Source organism: Sceloporus undulatus, chromosome 3 (assembly GCF_019175285.1).
Source record: "Sceloporus undulatus isolate JIND9_A2432 ecotype Alabama chromosome 3, SceUnd_v1.1, whole genome shotgun sequence".
NCBI classification, from domain to species: domain Eukaryota; kingdom Metazoa; phylum Chordata; class Lepidosauria; order Squamata; family Phrynosomatidae; genus Sceloporus; species Sceloporus undulatus.
The window spans coordinates 200,668,719-200,693,000 of NC_056524.1; the positions used below are offsets into that span (position 1 = coordinate 200,668,719).

Below are 24,282 nucleotides of genomic sequence, written 5' to 3' on the forward strand. Positions count from 1 at the left end.
TGCCCTTCAAGTGCCGCATTTGGGACACTTGGAGGGCAGGCAGGGTAAGTGGGGAGGGAGGGAGCCGGGCAGGCCCCCTTCCTCACTCCCCAAAGACCTTTCTCTGCCCTCCAAGTGCCCCATTTGGGACACTTGGAGGGCAGGCAGGGTAAGTGGGGAGGGAGGGAGCCGGGCAGGTCCCCTCCCTCCCTCCCCACGCGCCTTTTCCTTCCTCCAGCTATCTCTCCCGAGACAGTCGGAAGCCAGCAAAGGTCCCTGGGGAGGAGGCACTGGCACACGCCAGTCGCTCCTCCTCTCCCTGCCCTTTTCCCAGCCTCTAGCTCTCTTGAAGAGGCACCTGAAGGCTGGGAGAAGGCTGCGAGCAAGGAGCCAGAGGCATGCTCCTCTGGCTCCTTCTCCGGAGCGCCCTTTTCTGTCTTCCAGCTGTCTCCGAGAGACAGATGGAGGCCAGGAAAAGGCAGGGAGGAGGAGGAATGGGCGTGCGCGTGCCTCTTCCGCCTTCTCCCTTGCCCTAGGAAAAGGCGTCAAGTGCCACTTCCGGCATGAGTGGCATAGGTTCGCCATCACTGTCCTAGGCTCATATACTGTGGATGTAAATCTTAATAAATTTGTTTTCACAGACAAGAACAAATCGGTTCAACTTTTTTTTCACTGTGAGAAAGTCATGGAAAACAATGTAGACTTCAAAGACAATTTGCAATTCAGGACTTATTCTGTGCACATAGACAAAAACTGCACATGGTTTTCTGTGTGCAAAAGATGGGACTTTCTGCACAGAAAACAAATTTCCTATGCAAGGTATAGGTATAGGTATAGAATTTCACTGTGAATATATTACTCACGACGTCAGTATTATGGACTGAATTCCAGAGTGGATCTAAACAAACAGCTTTATTTATATACCGCTTCATACCGAACTAACAATGTCTAAGCGGTTTACAACTGTAAGCTAACTGCCCCCAACACTCTCGGAACTCATTTTAGCAACCTTGGAAGGATGCAACCCTGAGACAAGCTTGAGCCCTTTCGCTGGTATTGAACTCACTACCTTATGGTTTTGAGTGAGTTGTTGCAGTACAGGCATTTAACCACTGCACCACTAGGGCTCCAGATCTATAAAGTTTCTGTCCTAACTAGACGATAAGGAGCTATTTAAAATAAGAATAGAAATAAAAATGGCCATCAGTAAGAAGAGAGTAGCTTAACATTTTATTTTTTAACCGATAAGCATGGCTACAGTCATATTTTGTGCCATTTTTCTAGTTTGACCACTCTTTATTTACTTACCCTGACAATTACTGAAAAAAGGGAACGACAGCCAGAAGCTAGATTTACATAGGGGTCCAAAAGGTATTCATGGATGTGTGGATGTGGAAACAAGGAGAGCTTGGATAATACAGACGTGACTTGTAGATTGACATCGTATGGCTGTGAGGGAACAAAAAAAGAGAAAACATCCCTGAAATAATTCACAATCATTCTAATAATCACCCAGATTTTAAAAGATTAAAAGCTTTGAAGTTTCCTATAAGGCAAAACTCAGAATAAGTGATGGCCATCAGATGCACATGTGTATTGTTCTAGGTATCCTGACACACATTCACTAGCCACAATTGAAGCATCCCATGATATGAAACAAGCAAAGTCCATTTACAGTTTCATATGTATGAAACCATTTTTTTTATCCTAAGCAATCCATGTGACAAATATCTCTAAGTGCAAGGCAGGTAGGCAGTGGATCAGCTGTCAATCCTTTGTTGGCTGCTTCAACAGCCCTGCTCAAGCATTCTACAAAGTGTTAAAGTAAATGCATGAACAAGAGGACAGCATGGCAGATATGGCCCTCCTCCTGTGTTGCCATTATTTTCACCATGGTGACTCTTCCATTCTTAAACATACAGACCCCTTTCTCAATCCCAGACACAAAACAAACACACACACAAACACTTTTCCTATTGCTGTGAAAGCTATGTTAAAGCCCATCCCATGTATATATGGGAATGGTGTCGTTGGCTCTACCCCACATACACAGGGGAATGGTGAACCTGGAAGGATAATTGGAGGTTAAGTCCGCCTCTTTCCCCCACCCTCCAATCCCACATTGCCAACAGCACAGAAAAGCAACATGGGAACAGTTATCTTCTCCACACAAGCTAGGCAATTAATGTTCAACTGGTAGCGGGGAAAGGGGATGGCTCTGTCACATAACCACTGAACTGAATAAATGAAGCAACCCTAATTATTACATAGCAAACAAACCCATTTCAAACCACAGAAACATGTCAGTCAAAGATATATCACAACTATGAAAGCAGAAATTAATAAAGAAAATGAATTAAGAAATTCCTGCTCTGTGAACCAAACTAGACATTACAAAGGAGACCCAGTTTATGGTTCTTCCCACTTTCTTTTTAATTTAAAAAGGCACCAGACATTTTAGGCTTAAAAAAAAAAAAAGAACATGAAGCAGCTGCTCAAGCCATCTTATGGTAGTTCAAGACACTGCAATGAGCTGTTATGTCAAGGTTTTGTCTGCATTAATAACAATAGCTTTTTTATTGCTTTCTGGTCACCACTTGCAATGACTGCAGGAACAGAAAGAATTTTAAGAGCTAGATGAATCAATTTCTAGCCCAAACAAATTGAAGGATTTTCAAGCAAAGGAAAGAGAAATCCAAAAGGATTAAAAAGAGAATTAAAAGCCTGGGCCCGTTCACACACTCCCAAACCCTACTGCGCACCGCAGGTACCATGTTGGTGCACCCCCATTTACACAAGGCATGCCATGATGACGTCTGCCATGCTCTCAGACAGATAATGTTTCTGGAAGTCAAAAGTGTATGAAAACAAAAACAAATCTTTATTTGCAGAAGTTAAACGCATCTCTTTCACACTCATCTCAAGCTCAGACACTCACCAGCCACTCAATTCAAACTTCCTTCTCTCACTCCAACCCTCATGTCACTCAAACCTTTTGCAAAACAGCTCTCTTCTCAAACCCTAAGCTAAATGAACTCACTGCTCAAACTAAACTCCCAGCTCTCATTAATTATGCAAATCTCTTCAACCACTTCACCGATCAGCAATCCCTTCAACATTCCATTCTCTTCCCCAAATCCCAACAAGCACTTTACCTTATAATATAAAATCAATAAATCTAACATTTTCAAATACAAACCCATGACATCACAGAGATTTTATGTATACAATTCCTAAGCTTCACTATGTAAGATAAAAGAAGAAGGTGGCAAATCTTGAAAAAAAATGAGGAGTCCAGTGACAGCATTACTAAAAATCTGTATTAAAATTAAGGGTTTTATGATTGCACCAAAGTCATTATGTGACATTTTCTTTAAACTAACAAGAGTATCAAATTTGTCATGTTAATCTGAATGGACTGGACCAACAGTTTTCCTTTTTTGGCTTGTATTACCATTTTTAAGCAATGTATCTCCTAAGGGAGATAAATAATTTTGGCTCAGAGTTAACAGATGGGGGTAGGGGTAGGGCAGAGCTTTAGTGATTTTCCTATCTTGCTGCATATTTTAATTCTCTGTGCATCAAGTATTGCCCTTGACACAAGAGAGAGAACTGCAGCATGCTTGACTGATCCAGATTTTTTGTCATTTTGACAGGTACTATATCAAACTGACACTGGGCTGCAATAACCCATAGGCTTTTATTTTTTTGGGCAAAAACTACTAAATAGCTGTTCCACTGACAGTCTTTAGGTAAGCGGGGTTGGTTTTTTTTCCTCTTTGCTTATATTTCTTTTGATGATTTGGGCTATATCACTGGGATCAGATTTCCATATGTATGAAGATTAGTATTCCTAAAGCTGCTGAGATTCAGGTTTAAATCTCAAATCCAATATTCATTTCAAATTAGGCATATGCAGAATGTAGGGTTTTTTTTAAACAGAGACCTATGTTACATTTTTCTGTAAAATATTTAGAAACACATGAAGAGACTTGGACAGTAAAAAGCTTCAGGTACACTTTTTTTTATAACACAAGAATACTCTGATTAAAATGTGTGAGTCAGACTACATGTAACAGAGTAGAGCCAAGCACCTCATACCAAGACAAACTATTTTATCAGCTAGCCCAATATATAGTCTGTGGTTTTCTGAGTCTATATAGGGGTCTTTCCCATCACAGGCTGTGGTAATCAGAGACCAGACTTGAAATTTTCTGCATATGAAGTATGGGAACTGTTTCTGAACTTTGGTTGCTTTCTGGCTGATCGTTTTAAAGAAGCTGCAAATGACTTAGCTCTGGGGGGGGGGTTTCACCATTACAAATCTTTTGTGTACAAAGAATGTGCATGATAAAAAGTGACGTGCTTGTACTCATACAGAGTTTGGTGGTGCTAAATATCTCCCTCAGTCTATCCCTCCTGGTCATCTTCTTCTGGCTTCAGTACTGTATAGGATGAGACTTGGGAGCATCTGTGGCCTCTGTATCTTTTTTACACTTGGCACTACAACATTTATTTTAGACACAGCTGTGAGAAAATATGGATCAGTGACCATCACATTAACACAAGTATAGGAAAAACAATACAAATATGGACAGACTATTGTGTATAACAAATATGTAAATTTGCCATGTAATGATTATGAAGCTGGATGGGGATTTGCCCATTCCACAATTCCAATTTCCCTCCATCACAATAGGATAGGTTGAGGAGAATTAAGAGACCTACTGCTCACTTCCTTTCAATCTTCAACTGCGCTATGCATTTGTACGTAGTCTCTGCCTTCATTTCAATGATATGGTAGCCTTATGCCTTCTCATTTGAGGAAGCAGGAAAGCTCTTGTTAATGTGTTTATTCATACTTACAATATCCTCCAGGTATATAAAAAACATTCCTTTTCCCTAAGTGGCTGGTTAGCACATCTGCTATTCTGACTATGGAGAGAATGGTATCATTGGAAAGCCAATCATGCCAGAAGAGAAAGCATAAAGAAGTGCAGACCTACCTGATCAAGAATTCTTCCCATTCTATCAAAGAGAACTTTCAGAAAATATCCTTCAAAGAAAGCAGATTCTAAATTGCACTTTTCCAAGGGTTTAGGAGAGCCTGGCCATTCCCATCGTAAGCATATGGCACAATAATCTCGAAACTAGAGGAAACAACAAACAAACAAACAAAAACAACTGATTTAATAAACTTGTTTAGGAAGGATGGAATAGCTCCTATTTTAACAGACAATCAATAAAATAAATACTGGTAGAATTACCTGTTTGGGAGGGAGCAGGGAATCTATCTTCAAAATCTTATAAACAGTTTGTAGTTTATGTACCGTTTTACTCAGAAACATTTTTCACACTAAAACAATACTATTCACATTTACATCAATTCTAGCTTCACTGGATGTGGCCTGAATGACAGTTACCTCACAACACTTCTCTACTTGAAAATTTACAGCGTGCTAGGGACGTTATCTCCCCTAAGATGAAATGATCCTAACACTGGTGTCAGATTTTGTATGCATCAATTCACAGTTAAAGAAGGATAATATTTATGTGAACAAAGGAAACTATTTGTTATGTGAAAACTGTTTTTGAAGTTGCTTGGGAAAGGAAATCCTGTGCAGGCATACACGTTGTTTTCTCAAGCGAGGATGGGAAACTCTACTAGGTCCATGAAACAGTATCACCTGCTGTTCTCAGATCCTGTAGAATGCCAGATGTAATGCTGTGCTGAAACTTGGTGGTGCAATGGCTTTTCTCTCCTGATTCCAGTTACAGACTCTCATTCAGCTCTCTGTATTCACAGTTTCTGTATCCACGGATTCAACCATCATTGACTTGAAAATATATAAATTCCAAAAAGCAAACCTTGATTTTACCATCTTACATAAGGGACACCATTTTATTATGCCATTGTATTAAAGGGGAATTGAGGATCCACAGATTTTTGTATCCATGGGAGGTCCTGGAACCAAACCTCAGCATACACCAAGGGTCCACTGTACTTCTTTAAAACGAATTCTAGCTCTTTCTTTCTCTTAAGGGGTTGGAGGAGAATACATAGCACACTCATCCAACCCTCAATTTTCACTTTATTCTTACATGGGAAAAATTTGTTTGAGAGAGTTAACTGAACTGAAGGTAAACAGAGAATGCTGAATGATGATTCAAATCTAGGTCTCCTTGATTCAACTTGAATACTCCAGCGAATACTGCCTCTGTAACCTAAACTGTGGCAAAGAATATGTTCCAACTAAACATATCCTGTAGCTCCTAAAGATCTGGCAAGATGTGCACATCTCCACAAAGATTTCGTATGTGGAGATGAAAGACATAAAGATGCAATGGCTATGTGAGTCAGTATTTATTGAGCCTCAAGTTCACATGCTCTACACTCCTCTCTGCAGTCCAATCCACATCCACCACACCCACTTTGCATCAACCATATTCCACTAAAGTCCTGGAAAGAACAGAAGAGCTAAAGTTAGAGAACTCTGTGCTGGGCAAAAGGCAAGGAAGAGTGGAGAAGTCTACCCATTTCAAATCTTGTACAAAGCTTTCAGTCATATGGTCCCAGATTTTCCTACAGAGCAGGAAGAGCTAGCCCACTGCTGGTTGCCTCCCTTACAAGAAAAAGAGAATCCAATTGTTTAAAAATAATAAACAAGGAATAATGTGATCCTATGTTTCAGGGCAAGCACAAACTTTGGTTTGCCAGTTCAGAGAAAATGGCAAATTGTAGTTTGCTACAAACCAGGATGGGAGGTTTCTGTAAGAGGAGGTTTCATGGACCACCAAAACTACAAACTTCATTTATATACCACTTCATACTGCCTAAGCAGTGTCTAAGCGGTTTACAACTGTAAAGTGTAAGCTAATTATTGTTTGACATTGGCGGGATACAAACCGCCGCTTTGTGGCGCTCCCCCGCCGGCGCCATTTGCTTCGCGCGGGAGCCGCAGCAGCCAAACTGTGCGACTCCCGTGCGGAGCAAAAAAGAAGCTCCATTTCGGAGCTTCTTTCTGCGGCGCCTCTATGACGTCGCAAGGCGCCGCAGGCGCATTCGCGATGTCATAGGCGCCATGACACGTCTGGACGCTATGCGTCCAGTACGTAAAGATGGCGGCGCCCATGTGGAAGGGGCGCCGCCATCTTGTACGTACTGTATATGTACTAGGGTTAGGGGGGTGCGGAAGCACCGCCCTTCCTAACCCTAGTACGTATACAATACGTACTATATGGCGGTGTGTATCCCACCACAATGTCTGAATCAATTCACTGAAACTGCTGATTACATACACAAGTTGTTTGGTTTTATTATGTCTTGCTTTTGCCTACACCTATGAAAACCGTGTGTTCTGTTCTGGCTGCACCAAACAGATATTCTTTAAAGCGTATTGGCCTTTCACTTCTTTTGGAGACTTTTTTGTTGAAAAATAGCTTCATTCAGTGGAAACACTGGTAGGAAAGTTGAATACTCTTTTTTGCATTCAGGTATGAAACACTATGTAAATACTTCATAGCTTTTTTGGCTACCCTTATGGGGGCTCCCTCTTTTATCACCTTTAGAAAATCTGTTGAGAAACAAAAATGTGAAACAGAGAGCAAAGAAGAAGTATTTTCTACTTGACCGGTTACATATTGGATTTGTTTTTGGGAGCACAACATCCTGAAAATTATCACTCTGCATATCTATGTAGTTGGTATTCACTTCCCTTGCCCATCTTTCATTCCATTACATACACTCAAAGCACTCTGACGATATGTACAAGGATGCAATCAAGTTCAGTTTGTCCTCAGATCAAGGAGACCTGCACACCGTGAAAGGGAAATGCATTTGGGGTTTCAGAAAAGGAACATTACATTTTCCTTTCCCCAACAGTATTATCCACTTCGAAACTGCATGCCTGGGGCTGCACATTACTTGTGCTACAGTCTTATTTTCAAAAACCATAGCTGTGTTAACAGCTATAGCTTTTCCACAGCGATTTGCCTCTGTCAAAGAACATGCCATGTCAGAGAAGGCAGATAAATATAAGGCAGATTAGAGAATCAGTACTGAATGACCATTCATAGATTATCCTTATGGCATTAAAATATTACAGCTCTATGCATAGCCCATTTAGAACACAGTAAATAGCAAAATTATATTATCTGTGATATAGGCTGCATCTGCACTGCACAATTAATGCAGTCTAATACCGCTTTAACTGCCATGGCTCCATGCTATGGAATCCTGGAATTTGTAGTTTGTTGTGGCGCCAAGGTTCTCTGACAGAGCAGGTTAAATATCTCACAAACCTACAAACCCCAGAATTCCATAGCAGTGACCATAGCAGCTAAAGTGATGTCAAACTGCATTATTTCTGCAGTGCAAATGCAGTCAAAGCTGTTCCTTGTGAATTGAACATCACTCCGCTGTCCAATTTCTCATACCTTCTTAGCACAACCCATCATAATATACTGTATTCTCAGAAACTCTTCACTGGGTAATCAATTTTTAGGATTCACTTGGTCATAATGGTCTTAAAAATAAATTACCAGAATGCTTCTTTTAAAAAAAAAAACTGGACATGCAAAATTAATTTATAGTTTCGGAAGCAATACATTAGGACTCAGGTAGAATTAGTCTAAATTATTTTTTTACTCAGTTAAATGACTTCTTACCTTCCATTGTTGCCTATAGAAAACACACATTTAGAACATTACACTGGCTAATAAAACATGGGAAATACTTGATTGCTTGTTTTGTTTTAAATAATATATGAAGGATTTTCACACTAACCAATGAACTAAAGGATGGAACTGGCATTTTTAAATAAATAAAATTGTTTTTGTTGAATGAAAGACTATGGAGCGAAAAAGACCGTCCCAAAGGGGCGGCTTAAAGCTGCCCCTGACAAAACTGGATTGGGGCCGTGGCATCTGCACGCCATGGCCCCAATCTGCTGCATGTAACCGCCATGTCCCCAAGATGCCTGGAAGCCAGCCTATATGTGGGCAGCCGGACAACTGGAAGCTGGCTTCCAGGTAGCTTCCGAGCATGTGCCATCAAAACGCCGCACTCTGAAGCTGTCCAAATGGCGGCGCAAAAGGACAGTCTGTTTCATCCCTTTGAAAGAACGTAGTCTGACCTTACCAACTAAATACAAAAGAGAGAGGCTGATAGAGGAGCAAAGCAGATGGGCCAGGAATGCTCAACCCATTCTTTTCTTGGCCCAGATGTGAACCCAGATCAGTTCCTGGGCTACTGTGGGGACGGGTGGGAGTTTGCACATCTGCCTATCCCTTTGCCATGGACCCGGTACCGCCACACACCCCTCACCTTACTCTTCCATTGCTGCTACTGAAAAGATCCCCATCACCACGTATGACATGGAATTGGGATGCCTGGCTCCATCAACGTGGTCAAGCACCCCGTTTCCACATCAGACATGGTGACAGGGGTCTTTTCAATGGCAGCAATGGTAGACTAAGGTAAGGGGCATGCAAGTCTGTCTAACCTGCCAGGGTTATATTCCACTCACGCTACGCCCCATTTACCACAGGATTGGGCCTGAATCCAAATAGGAAAATGTGAAGCCAACAAGAACATGGGCCTTTTGGCCTGTGTGGACAGTCCCATAGACAGAATACAAAGATCACTAAAGTTTCTTTATACAGAAAGGCTTCAGTGACAGTAATCCATTTCAGTACAAAACCTATTGATTTAAACTAGGGACAGGAATTATGCAGCCCTCCAAATACTACTGGGCTGCAAACACTCGCATTCCTCATCACAGGCTATGCTTGCTAGGACTGCTGGGAAGTGCAGTCCAACATCTGGAGAGCCGCATGATTCCCAACCCTGGTTTAAACACACACATTTTACCAATCTGCAAAATAATACTGCCTTGTCTTCCACTCTTTTCTGGCAAGGTTGTCGAAAACCAAACAGTATTTTCCTTTTGTCACTTACTTGTCGATGGGCATCTCTGAGGTAGGTATCATAACCTGTGCCCTCCACATGGTAGGAAGATTTGGCTTCATCTGGTACAAGACAAAGAAAACTGAAAAGAGAAGCAAGTCAATATATTTTGTTCCTATCCCATGATAACAAAGGGTACATCAAAAACTGTTATGCCCTTGCTTGACATAAGCAACTATGTGTAATGCTATGGAATGAAGATAAATAAATCAGTTGAGGCATTTCTGTCAATCTAGCTACTGTAAGAGAACACTGCCTGCTTACTAACTCTAGGGTGACTCAGATGGTACGTTAACATCATGGTAACACAAGTTTTCATTTTACTGTTCTTATTTTATCATAACTTCACATCTTGCTATGCATTTCTATTATATATTTTACCTTTACTTCTATCAGTGTATCTACCAGAGCGAATGTAGGACCGGATATACCTTTTTGTTTGATTTCAACAAACTTAAGGACAGAAAAGTTACACAACATGCTGAAATGTATATCAGCTTATTTGTATGTTGACCAGGAATCAAATCCCTGATCAACTGGCATACCCCATCTGAACAAATCTTATTGAGAAAACCCTGTGGTAGGTTCACCTTAGGATCGGCCTAAGTTAGAAATTGCTTGTAGGAACAGAACAACAATTAACATTATATATATAGAAAGAAAACAGTATTAGAGCAAGAAATGTTCAGCTTACTAACTACAAAAAAAAAGTTACTTCTGCTACAGATGATCTTTTCAACAGCAATCTGTATTATTTGGAAATGCTATTAGGGTTTTTTAAACATAGATATTGGAATTACTTTATGCCAGTAGGAAGCTAATCAATACTCAGAAAAAAATTATTAAACATCCTGTATGTGTGATCAACCGCAGGTGGTTCTGTGTTGAAAACTCATTTTGCAGATAAGTCATCGACTTACTGTAACATCTCTGTTGCTGCCCCATATTTGCTAAAGAACAGACTATGGTAGTTTGGGATATATAATCATTATAAACATTTTGATGGCTGAATGACAAAAGAAAAAGAATCCTAAGATTTTCAGCTTTCATTTTCAGGTTTCCAGCCTTTAAGGTATATACCTAGCCAACATTACTTAGTTTTTAAAACATGGAAACTGCATTTGTTCAGTGGACAGAATACTATAGGGTCAGGATATCTGAAATGTCTCTATTGTTTAACTCTGACTCTCAACTGTATTTTTATTGTTAAGGAACATGCTCTATGCCTCACAATCCACAGAGTTCAGTTAGCTATTTTCTTTCACATCTTCAGCAAGCTATCAAGGATCCAAAACACAATGCAGAAATAATCCAGTTTGACACTGCTTTAAGTGCACTGGCTCAGTGCTGTAGTTTTGTTAGACATTTAGCCTTCTCTGTGAGAGAGCTCTGGTGCCACAATAAACTACAATTCCCAGCATTCCCTAGCACTGAGCCAGGGCAGTTAAAGCGCTCTCAAACTGGATTTTTTCAAAGTCTTGCTATTTCACCAAGCATTTGGTGGGGCCTGAAACATTTGTTTCTCTCCCCTAATCATAGTGTTTTATGCTACTTGTTTTATTCTGTTGTTTTATTATATATATTATACTTAAATTCAGTTAATAGTGTCTTTTTTAATTTTTTAATTTTTACTACAAGTTATTGTGTGGATACTTTTTCTGTCCAAAAACCTTAGATAATTAAAAACCTCTAAGCATTCATAACATTATCTTTCATTCATTTAACTCTCTCTCTCTCTCTCTCTCTGGATCTCTCCATTCTCAATGTTCTTCATTTTACTCCTAAGACAACAAAACTGTAAAGACATGTGTGAAGTGTATGCATCCAATGTGGAAAATTTTGTTTGCTTTTTTCTTTACTTGCTTCTCTTTTTGTTTACTCTAGATTATATGAGTTAATTACAGAGGTATCTAGAATGCTGTGTTTGTCCCTAATTTATGTTTTCTATCTGAAAAGGTCAGCATAATAATGCTTAACATTCTGATATTTACCCACACTAATGAATATGGTACCTGAATGAACAGAACTTAATTTACTTGACAGGAGAGAAAATGTATGTCAAAGAGTAGCTATTCACATCTTTGCTTGGAATGTTTGCTTGTTTTTGCTTTGCATAAAATATGGGAGTTCAATAAATCTTGCAACAAATCCATTTTGGTTTTTTTACAACAAACAAAATTATATGTACAACACCCAGAAGAAATTTGAATTAATCTCTTCCATTAACCACTCTCAGAAAAGCATCACCACCTAGTGGCATTCCCCTTCCTGTAAACATTTCTCTTCAAGTCTTCTGTTTTATAGTTTCTGATGCACAACTGAGGGCACATAAAACAACCATTTTTCCATAGTAGTAATACATTTTACAATGCAATGGCTGCATTTCTTCCTAGTTAAATTCAAGATGTTGAATGTATGAAACCAAGCTTAAAGGAGTAAGTCAAAGATACTGGGTAGAATTTAGCTTGTATCAAGATTTTGTGAGAGATATATTACATGTAACCTGTTAATTTGAACTCACTTCTCTTGTCCCCTGACACACTTCCTCTTTCCCTCCCCGTTACAAGTGGCAATGGTCCACCCCATATTACAAAACAGTGGTTCCCATCTTCTTCGGGGAGAAAAGTTAGCGTCAAATCTGCAAATATGAATGGATAAAGTTATTCTTGTAGCTTCACAATTTTGCTTACTAATTAGGGCTGCAATCACAGCACAACCTATATGAAGAAAAAAAGTTTCATTAGATTGCCATTATTTGGAAAGTAACTTAATTATTCAGTTCAACTTACCTATTTACAATTTTATGAACTTCAGTCTTCCCATCATTTTTTGAATGATCTGGACTGGCAGATGGTGAAGCACTAAGCCACTCTTGGTTTGACAACATGGTATTGGGAGAAAGATCAGTAAATAAGGGATCTTCTTCCAGATCTCTGTGAATTTGTAACAAAATAAGAACAAATGACTAGAGATAACACTGACATTTCCTTTATGCATCTCCTACAACCTGATTGGATAGTGTGATGTATGCAATGGGGTTGTCTGTGCAGAAAGAATCATGGGCCTGGAACAGACAGGCAAGAAAAAGCAGCTCAACCTTGCTTTTTTCCAAAGCAGGTTGCACCTCTGCTGCCTGCACGGCCCATTCCCAAGATGGTCTGAATGTGCACGTCCCAACCACAAACCATGTGCATTAAGCTGTGCCACTGGGTAATTATTTTTGTTGCCTCCCCTTCATACATGTGCACTGTCACATGAATACTGTGCTGGCGACCCCCAAATACCTCCCACATTCACCCAGATGCCATACCATTGGATGGCTGTCCCTTTGAATGATCATACAGTTGCATGTGCAATGTTCTGCCCGTACAGGGCATCAGAGCATCAGTGTGCAAGTGATACATTGGCAAAGCACCATCATAGAGGCCCCCTTTTCCCCATGCTCCCATTGGACTGTCTGGTTTGTGTACGTTGTCATTAAATCCACTGGATTTCTTTCCTTTGCCGCAGCCGAGCATTTACATCAGGGTGTTTATATGCTGCTGTGAAGATGCGCATCTTCTGTGCTAAGCCAAATTATTTCGAGTTCTGTTTGCTCTGGTTTTTAGTGCTGGAGTGCAGCTTTGGTTCAGTTTCCACCCCCTTTGGAGGTGTGCATTATCTAAATGCCCCACCTTCAAAGCAGTTGGAAACCACTTTATTTTGCCCATCTATTCCAGCCCCTGGAATCTTTTGTCTTTCTCTACACACAGAAAAAGAAAATGAGGAAGGGGGCTAGCGAGAGCATTGGTTTGGAGAGGGTCAGTCCAGTTTTTGAGAGAAAAACAGTTCCCCAATCCTGACTTACTGTACAAGGATTGGGGAAAAAGCAAGATATAAATAACATTGATAATCGTCATCTGTTCCTATGGAGAATATTAAACTAGGTAAAATAATGGTTCAACTTCATATAAAGCAGCTTCCCATAGCCCTAGGTTGAACCCAGGAAAATAAACATGAGTCTGGTCATTCATTCAGTTAGATCACTAAAGCAAACACAAGCACAGAGACATACAGCTACTAGTGTTAAACTTACACAATTCTAGAAATGTGTATTCAGACGTATATTCTACTTTGTTCAATTAGGTTTGATTCTTTTTAAGCGTATTGCAGCCTAAGATACATAGAAGAGGATATATACATTCTTTATCAATGAAAACATTAAAAAATAAGGGATATAATCACCTCAAAACATTGTATCACATTACTGATTGTTTTGAACAAAAGTGCTGTACTTTTTGCTAAATAGCCCAGCAATTTATTTATACATTGTGATTGTGGAGTATGAACCAGCACATAACCTAAAATAAAAAGGGAAAGAGGAAAACAGGATCCTTGCAGATCCTATACATAAAATTAACTGATATATTTTAAGACGAGGTTTCATAGGCAGAAATCTACTACTACAAGCCACCTGAAAGACCTGATTTGTGTCACAATTTGCATCTGTCTGTATCCTATTACATGCTATCTGGTTGCTACAAATATTTACTTATGCTTGAAACCTATAACTTTAATATCACTCTATCAGGGCTTCTGAAGATGTAGACTGATATCTATAAAACTTCATGCTAAAATAGATTCCTTCTCCCCCTTTCCTTTTTATGCTGTGACAGACTAACATTGGCAGGATACAGACCACCCCTTTCCCAAACGGATCGGGGAAAAGCTGCCACAGCGGCAGCCCTGAGGCCCCAATCCGCCACTTTTCCAGGCCGCGGGGAAGCGACAAAAGGCTGCTTCCCTGCGGCCTGGAAAGGGGTGTCCTTGGGGCTTCAAGCCCCAAGGACACCCCGACAGTGGCGGGGAAAGGGAGAAAGGGGCCGCTTGGGCCCTTTCTCTTTGTATCGCTGGCGCAGCCGTTTAAATGCCGCGCCAGCAATACGCACGGCCAAAGGAGCTCCAAAACGGAGTTTCTTCTGGCGCCGCTGAAAGGGCGCCAAGACGTCACATCTGCGTCGCCCCATTTGGAGGCGGCGTGGCCGTGACGTCGTAATGGTGGTGCCCATGTAGAAAGGGCGCCACCATTACGCCACGGCAATGTACTAGGGTTGCAGGGCATTTGGAAAGGATGCCCCAAGGCAACCCTAGTATGTGTGCAGGCTGGCGCTCTGTGCCAGTCTGTACAGCACCATTGCTATTTCTTTGAAAACAGCTTAAAATCATGACTGTAGATATGGGGCTGTACAACCTAGCAGTAAGCACCTTGGGGGCGGCATGGGGGCATGACGTTTGGACGATGCATGCCCCGATGCCACCCCCAAGCCAGTATCATGCTGCCCTCCTAACCACATGGCGGGTGGCATTACAGCGCTCCTTTGGCAGGGCGTTCACACACTGCATGCTAAAAGTGGCACTGAAAGTCCCGCCATGGCAGCAAGGGCACCCCTTTTCCATTTTGCAGCTTCTTTTTGGCTTGGAAAAATGCCAGATCAGGGCCACAGCGTGTGGTTGCTGCACCCCCGATCTGGTGTTCAAAAGGGCAGCAGTAAGTCATTCCTTTCAACCCATAGATTCACCCGTATTTCAACATATTAAAATAAAAATTCCTCCTGAAAACCAATCTTTGTTTAGAATTAAGGCAAGTAAAAGAAATTCAAGATATTCAAGAACATTTCAGTGACACAAAGGGAAAGAGAGAAATGAAACATACACTGCTCCTGCTATCTGGCCATTCTCTACCACGTCCTTGTCTTCTTGGCAGGGTGGTTTATACTCTGTATAGTTCCTCTCCTCTAAATTTCTAAGAACCAAATTATAAAGAATGTGTTCATCGGGTTTCTGCAAAAGGTGCTCAAACATTCTGAGTGTCATTATGCTGATCTGTAGTATTAAAAACAACAACAAAAAAAACACATTAGAAGATGCTGAAATAAGGTCCCTTTGTAGCACAAATCCAATGTGTATCTTTACAGCCCTGAACCCACTGAAAAACCTTTTCGTTCTTTTATGCTTTTTCACACATATCTTCTTGGTGTTATAAAGTCCTAATTGCAGAGAGAGCAAAATACAAAAGAATGCTACATGGATGCATACATACATATGTGTATGTTTCTCTCTCTCACACACACCTCAAAAGAAATACACATACACAATTAATCCTGTTAATTATTGTTTTGTTTTAAAAATTTTGCTTTACTTAATTAAACATCTGCTCTGCTTTTCCTTTGTCTCTCAGGGGCTGAACAGACTGCCCCTAAGGGGCAGCCTGCAGCCGCCCCTTTCAGTGCTGGATTGGGGCTGCGGCAACAACATGCTGCACCCCGATCTGGCCTTTTTGCACCATAGAAGGCACCACAGCTGCTGGCGCTGTGGTTTTTCGGTGCTCCTTTGGGGCTGTGTCATCTGGAGTGCTGTGATGCCGCCTGCCATGTGGTGAAGTGCACAGTGTCACATGGGCATGGGGGCAGAGTCAGGTCATGCACCATGCGGATGCCATGGCCCCACTCCTCCCCAATGCCGGTCTTTGATGCCGGTCTATCAAGGCTCTGTCAAAGTAACTGTCAAAGTAAATGGTCACTACATTCATAAATAAAAGTTCAGTTTTATAGAAGCAGCAGAAGCAGCAGAATTGGATAAGAAATTTCTAATATTGGTAAATTATCCTCTACATAGTTCTCAGCAAGGATGACACGAGCTGTTACCTGATAATAATTTCATACACTTGGTGGGCTATAAATTCCCTGGCCCTGATCTAAAGATTAGGGAAATGTCTCAATAATGACAGAGGTGTGACAGAACAAGTAGAAGTGATAATTATAAATAAAATGTGGTAACACAGTACTCTGTATCTTCATGCAAACATCACTGAAAACAATAAAGTTTAGCTAATATTTTCAAGAATAACAGTTTAAAACTTTTTGCAGTGCTTAAATGTTCTCATTCTAACTCTTTGGAGACCAGGAACAATGGATGACATGCCAGAGAAGCAACAGCTAAACTATTGTATATATTCGTCTATAAGTTGACCTCATGTATAAGTCGAGGGCAGGTTTTGGGGGTAAAATTATGGATTTTGATATGACCCTCGGATAAGTCGATGGTAAAACTTAGGGACATGCAACAAAGGATCTAAATGATAAAGCAAAGGAAAACAATGCCAAAGAACCTACAAAATTATGGAAGGCATAACTGTTTTGTTTCACACTAAAGGCTGGATGTAAGAGAGAGTAGAGGGAGGTCAGTGCTTCCAGGACAGATTACACTCTTGCCTTTCACCAGGTGATGGTTCCCTTTTTTAAATGAGTTAAAGTATAGTATTTACATTGACCCATGGATACGCTGACCTAGGGTTTTGGGGTTAATTTTTTGACTAAAATTTCTAGACTTATACATGAGTATATACAGTATTAACAATTATTGTTGTTATTGTTGTTGTTGTTTGTATCCTGCTCTTTTCCCAGAACTGAGACTCAGAGCGGCTTCATGACATTAAAAAACAGTATAATTAAAAACATAAAAAAGTACATTACAAAGGAATTAAATGATTACAATATTAAAACAGATAGTTATTAAAAGAATAAAAGACATTTTAAAAGGAGACAACTATATAAAAGAAACTGTATCAAAATGGTTTGAAATGGTACAACATCCCAGCCTGTTCTTGTAACAATTCGTTAAAAACCTGTGTGAACAGGTAAGTCTTAACCTGCCAGCAGAAGGCCATCAAGGAGGGAGCCATTCTGATCTCCCTGGGCAGGGAGTTCCAGAGTCTAGAGGCAGCCACCGAGAAGGCCCTCTCTTGCATCCCCACCAACCATACTTGTGATGGCGTTGGGACAGAAAGAAGGGCCTTTCCAGAGGATCTCAGAGTCCGGGCCAGTTCATACAAGGAGATACAGTCTGCCCAATAGTGTGGACCTGAGCCATATAGGGCTTTACATGTAATAACCAGCACCTTGATATGACCTGTAGATAACTTGAAGGTAAAACTTAGGAGCATGTAACAAAGGATATAAAGGATGGAACAAAGAGAGAAAATGCCAAAGAATCTACAAAATTCTGGCAAGCTTAACTGTAAAGGCAGTTCTTTACTAGTGAAATGGCAGTGAAGTTGGCAGTACCACTACATACATGCTATATTATAACTTACCTCATCTGAAATGTGATCACAGTGCTCAATTAAGCGATGTCGCAATGGGTGCCTGTTGATGTCTGTCTGTTTTTCTGGCTCTCTCTGTTCTCCAAGGATAAAGCATACCATTTCATGCATTAAGGCATCCGAAGTGACTTGACGAATGATACGATGCAACAGGGCAGTTGATGTTAGAATTCCAATTTCTGAACTGGTTTAAAGATAATTATTTTTAAACAAATGACATAGATTTCTCCTTTAAAAATGGGTGGGGGTGGGGGTGGATATTCCAACATAATTTTACAATATAAAAATTTACTCACGTTTGCATTAGCTGGGGTTCCATTACACCAACAAAAAAAATGTTCTCGAACTGAGTTTGCCATGGCAAAAGCAGTTGTCTGAAATGCAGAGTACCGAAAGGTTGCCTTATAAATTTAGAAAATGTAGTTTCAACAATATTTAGGTAATGATTAAAACAGGCATTTCAAACCTTATGTGCTTCCTTAATCAGTTGATCACAGTAATCAAACCAGGACAGAAATGAAATCAGGGCTCTTTTGCCAGGAAATGCAGATGCATCTTCTTTGTGGCTATAGGAATCCAAGCTGAAGTGCAATAACAATGAGAGAGGAAAGCATTTGCACTTGGTATTTGTTATCATAGTACAGTTGAAAGTAACATTTCTAACTAAACATTTGTAATACTCATATTTTATTGACAACGTAATGTTTTCACTCTTCCAGAGCCACCTCTAGCACAACCCATCTCTACAGTAAGGTGAGATACAATCCCAATCAGTGCAATTTAGAAATGCCTCACATGACACCCACAATGCAAACTTGTAACTCAAAGAAGCAAGTCTTACCCCCAGTTAACTCCTTCTACTGTTTCAATATCTAATGGATCCATCGACTGAGGGAGAGCTTTGTAGAGAGAGGCCAACCTGTCTGTCAGCACTTCACATAAGCATGTATTTTCAGTTAAACATTTGGCAGCAGCTGGTTCAGGTAAACTCACTAAAAGCATGAGACCTTCACAAGCTTTCACAGCTACTCGTCCATCCTGCCACACAAGAGAGAAAGTAAAAGTAAAATACATCAGAATAAAGTAACACATCATTTCTATTGCTGTAATTTCTGCATCCAAAGACATAATGCAGTTTGTGAGAGATTTTCAGACCAATCCTATGCATGGTTATAAAGAAGGAAATGCAATAAATTTATTATTTATTAGATACCCCATGAGAAATTCTTAATGTGAAATTCCCAGAGTAGTTTACAAAAATTCATTTAAAAAAATGAAATTATGCAAGCAAAAGCAATACTAAAGTAATAATAATAATAATAATAATAATAGCAGTATCTCAGTAATAAAAAACATTGAAAAATAAATGGTCACATTATAGAAGTGCTACATGAATGTTACTGGAGAGGGAAGTTCATAAACAAGGTAGCACAGTCAAAATGTCCCTTTCTCTAAATGTTCCTACAATCATCTGCCTTGTTTCAGATGATGGAAGTACATGGGGGAAAGGTTCTAGCATTTAGCCAGGCTGATATGGAAAATATTCACTAGTGCTGCATAGCTTTAAAAGTACCATAAGCATCAACCTTTTATATCATGCCTAGAAACAGACTAGAAGCTAACAATTTTTTTAAAGTACTGTACAGGCAAAGTACACTTCTGCATCTAGGTAGTAATGGCTGTGCTTGACTAACTAAAGCTTCTGGATAAACTTCAAAAGCACCCCAGCAAATAATATAGTGCAGTAATCCATCCTTTGGTTTACTGAATCACAGATAACTGGTACTCAGGATTTCTCTATCCAGAGAGATGTTACAGCTGGTGCACCAGCCTTAATGAAATTTACTCTATGCCACTTAGCTCTATAGCAATTAGAGATTATTGAACAAGCATTCTCACACTTAAACAAAACTCTGGCCTGGGAGGGAGTGAAAAGACAGGCCCAACACCATCGGGCCCATCCTTAAAAAGAAGAGCCCTCCCTCCACGGCATCTGACTCCATCCAGCCTGGGAGGGAGTGAAAAGACAGGCCCAATGCCATCAAGCCTATTCTTAATAATAATAATAATTTGTTTTATTTATATACCGCTATTCCAAAGATCATAGCGGTGAACAGCAAGTAAGCTAATCAGCAAGTAAGCTAATTTGCCCCCAACAGTCTGGGTACTCATTTTAGCGACCTCGGAAGGATGCAAGCCTGAGTCGAGCTTGGGCCCTTTTGCTGGTCTTGAACTCGCAACCTTGTGGTTTCGAGTGAATGGCTGCAGTACAGGCATTTAACCACTGCGCCACCAGGGCTTAAGAACAAGAGCCCTCCCTCTAGCCCATCTGCCATAGTTCAGGAGTCAGAGGGAGAGAAGAACTGTTAAACTGGATCCCCTTCCTCACCACCATTCCCTTCTCCTTTTCTGTCATATCTTTTTAGACTGTAAGCCTGAGGGCAGGGAATTGTCTAATTAAAAATAATAATTGTAAGCCACTCTGATATCCTTTAGGAATGAGTAGCTGGGTATAAATACCATAATAGATAGATAGATAGAGCAGAATGATGTCAGAACAACCTAATTACTTTGCCACTACAGATTTCTCACTTTTTAGACAAAAAAAATTTGCCAATGGAAGAAATGCCACATTATCCAGGCAGTAAATGACAATGAATAAGAAGTACTTATTTAACAAGGTAAATCCATAACCAATGGCTGCTCTGTAAAAAAACTGTAAAATATAGTATTTGTTTACATATGGCAGCATGCATGTTTTGGCATAGTACAAGCCACAATGAGCTTTGAGTTTGTGTACACTTGCCACTCTTCTATGACGAGTTCAGAAGACTTGTACTTTTAGCTAACCATAGTTTGCTATATCATCCAAAAAAGGAATTGTGGTTAACATTTAACTATGGTAAGCTTAAGCAAGTCAGCTTCAGAAGCCATGACTGAAATTGGTTTTGTTCTACGATTACAGACAAACCAAAGCTATTGTTCCAGATGACATATCAAACTGGTTAAGGGCAAAAGCTCAAGTTTCCGAAAGCAAAAGCTCAATGATCTGAATTCCTTCTGGTACAAAGGATGAGAAGAGAGAATGTAAGCTAAAAGTTCCTTGCTTTTTCTCAACATGCTGTACTCTGTTTCCGTGTGATCTGCAAAAGAGCCAATATATTTGTTTTGCAATGTTTTATTTTAGTACATCCTATTTTGAGCAAGACAAAGCAATTTACAGCATAATAGATTTCTGAGCTTCCTATGGGCTTCAGTTAAAAATAAATCAGCAGCCATCATAACAGTGAGAAGGAGAAGAAATGACAGAAGTTCAGCCTCCATGCAAAAAAATGTACCTTGGGTATGAACCTCAGCTTCTCTGAAAGCTCAACTCACAATTATGAGGAGATTAAAATATTTCTGAACATTTGGAAATAATAAAATAATGCTTAGTTTTTAATCTACCTGTTTAGAATACTTAGCTGGCATGTGAGAAAGACATTTCAGTTTCAATAGGCAAGGAATTGTCTTGAAAATAAAATTCACATAAAGCCACATCTGTATGCATTGAAAGAATAAAAATACGCCCATGTACCTGTATGTCAATTATATTCAAAATAGTACAAAACATGGAACTTGGTGACTGGGCACTTAAAAGTTTATAATGTGTTATATATTGAGACCTTTCTCATTTATTTCTGTGCAATCAATAAAAAGCCTTCAGACAGATCAATACACAAATACACATACTCCTAAAACCCCAAACATTAATTCTACCACATCTGACAGTGACTCACTGGGCTTTTGGTGAGATTGAGTAAGGAATTCACTAAATTATAGTCTCCATGTGGACGAACAGCTAATGCCTCAGGGGATGGAAGAACGTTTAATTCATCTAGACTTGTGGACAGGTCATCTGCCTGCTCAGGAAGGTCATTCTCTCTCTCTGCTTGCTCCACTCCACTTGATGTTTCTTCAGGCTGAACAGCCTGCCCTGTATCTGTCACCACAGAATCTTGGCCTTTTAGTATGTCTTCTGCAATTAAGCTTGCTGTGCCTTTTGAAGCCAGCCCTTTTAGCTTGTTCTGAAAAGCGTTAAAAACAGAGAATTACAACGATAAAATTACTGCTTGCTCTAAACCAGAAATATAGCAAAATGAATACTTCCTAAATAAAGCAGGCAGAAATACAGAGGCAGTTATCCAAAATGAATCAAGAAACAGAAAAGGAAGAAGAAGCAGTCAACCAGTGTGTTGTTTTTCTGAAGAAACTGATTCCAGATGCTGATTCCAGTTTTCAATTTTTGAAATGGATACATGAAAGAAGCTCTTCATTGTGGTTCTCAGGGTTCTCTTAAGCACAGAATTTATCTTCAACTCTCTGAGAGGTAATTTATTCCAAGTCAGCAATAGGAAGCTTCAGAATTTTATTATCTTTGCCTGTCTTATACAGATAGTTGAGCACTCATTCAAATATTTTGGATTAGACTTAACTACTATCTCATGATTTTTTGAAACATGCAAATGTTGTATTATTAAAAATGTATATAAAATGGACTTTTTATCCCTTGTAATTCACTTCTTCTTATGTTTCTTACTTTCTAATAAAAACACTTTTTATCAGTAAGGTTATATGCAATTAGCACATAACATTTTAAGAGTTTAAAATGCATATAAATAAAACCCAAATCTTCCACAAATTCTAAGATAAGAAAACCTGTCAAGTGAATGCAAGCATGTAAGTGCATCACAATCAAATCTAGTCAGAACTTTTTATCTGGGTAATGGTAGGCCACTGACATTATCTTGAAGAGAGAAAAGTTAATGGTCACTGATGAGTTAGTCCAACAGGTGTACTTATTCTATCAGGTTATTGAAGTATGAAGATGCAATTTGATTTGTTCAGTCTTCAGTACGAAAGTCACAGTCACTTGATGCAGGTAACCTTCTGACACTAAGACATTCAACAGAAAATGTGGATTTTCAGGTCAAGACCCCAATCCACTTTATCTTTCTCACTCTGGAAAGAGCTTCAGATTCCAATCTAATCATGCCTCTAAGCTGTATATCTCTAAGAAAAACAAAAACAAAAAATGTGCTAAGAACCAGAAATTATTTTTAGGAAGTTTATCACTTTAACAAGGGCTTGATTCTTTCCCAGGCACTACAAGTCTTCCACCTGCACTCCTTCTACAAATCTGTTTCAGCATTTTAAAAAGGACTTCAGATTTGCTAGCCAGTGCACAGATTCTGTGCATCAATACATGCACTGGTCATAGGAAAATGCTTATATGTGTACACAATTCATCATCCTTGAAGATGAAGTCATTGGCTCCTTCCAGTATTCCTTTTACAATCAATAGGATGGCAACTCCGCTATTAAAATAAGCTTGCATAAACACTAATTGTGCAAATAAATATCCCTGAGCTTCTATCAATATCTTATGGTGAGACTTAGTTTTTCTTCCTAGCAAGTGCTGAAATAACATGCAACAAACCATGCATCACAGAAAATGAACTCAGATCCAGGAATTATAATTAGTATAATAATATAATGTAGCATAATATAATAGGGTGATTCTTGGTGTAAACCAAGATGGGAAGTAAAATGAAGCAAATTATAGTGTCTAGACATCCCTGTTTCCCTGAAAAAAATTATCACAGAAACACTGGCTAGTTTTCAAATGGGCTACATTTAGCTCCTTCTTGTCCTTGGAATTAAAAGTCAATTTAAGTAATACTGATCATCTACTGTATATAGTCATGTATAAATCTAGAAATTTTAGTCAAGATTGATTCAAAAAACCTGAGCCGACTTATCCACAGGTCAAGTAACAGGCTAAGTAATGTACTTTAACTCTTATTTAAAAAGGGAACCATCCTCTCTGTCCTGGAAGCACTGACACCCCACCTCACCCCACTCTCTTGTTCACCCAGATTTTAGGGTAATCACAAACACTTATGTCTGCTGGAATTTTGCAATTGTTCTTTGGCATTATTTTCCTTTGCTTCATACTTTTAGATCCTTTGTTACGTGCCCCTAAACTTTACCCTCAACTTATCCATCAAAATCCATGATTTTGGCCCCCAAACCTGCTCTTGACTTATACATAAGGTTGATGGATAGTTGAGTATATATAGTAAAATAAAAGTATCCACACTGGCTTACATTCAGCTGTGGCACTGAGACACACAGAAGCATCAATGTGCCAAGA

General features: G+C 39.6%; 1 protein-coding gene across 1 annotated transcript in view; it reads right to left on the bottom strand.

Annotated features, from left to right (window-relative positions):
- FHIP2A (FHF complex subunit HOOK interacting protein 2A) overlaps window positions 1-24,282 on the bottom strand; it is a 47,763-nt gene that overhangs the window by 4,253 nt on the left and 19,228 nt on the right. The window contains 11 exon segments of the mRNA XM_042457622.1: window positions 1,288-1,428; window positions 4,986-5,129; window positions 9,938-10,028; window positions 12,736-12,879; window positions 15,639-15,808; window positions 18,078-18,270; window positions 18,383-18,420; window positions 18,422-18,460; window positions 18,553-18,667; window positions 18,928-19,124; window positions 21,866-22,153. Coding sequence (XP_042313556.1) covers window positions 1,288-1,428; window positions 4,986-5,129; window positions 9,938-10,028; window positions 12,736-12,879; window positions 15,639-15,808; window positions 18,078-18,270; window positions 18,383-18,420; window positions 18,422-18,460; window positions 18,553-18,667; window positions 18,928-19,124; window positions 21,866-22,153 — 1,560 coding nt within the window.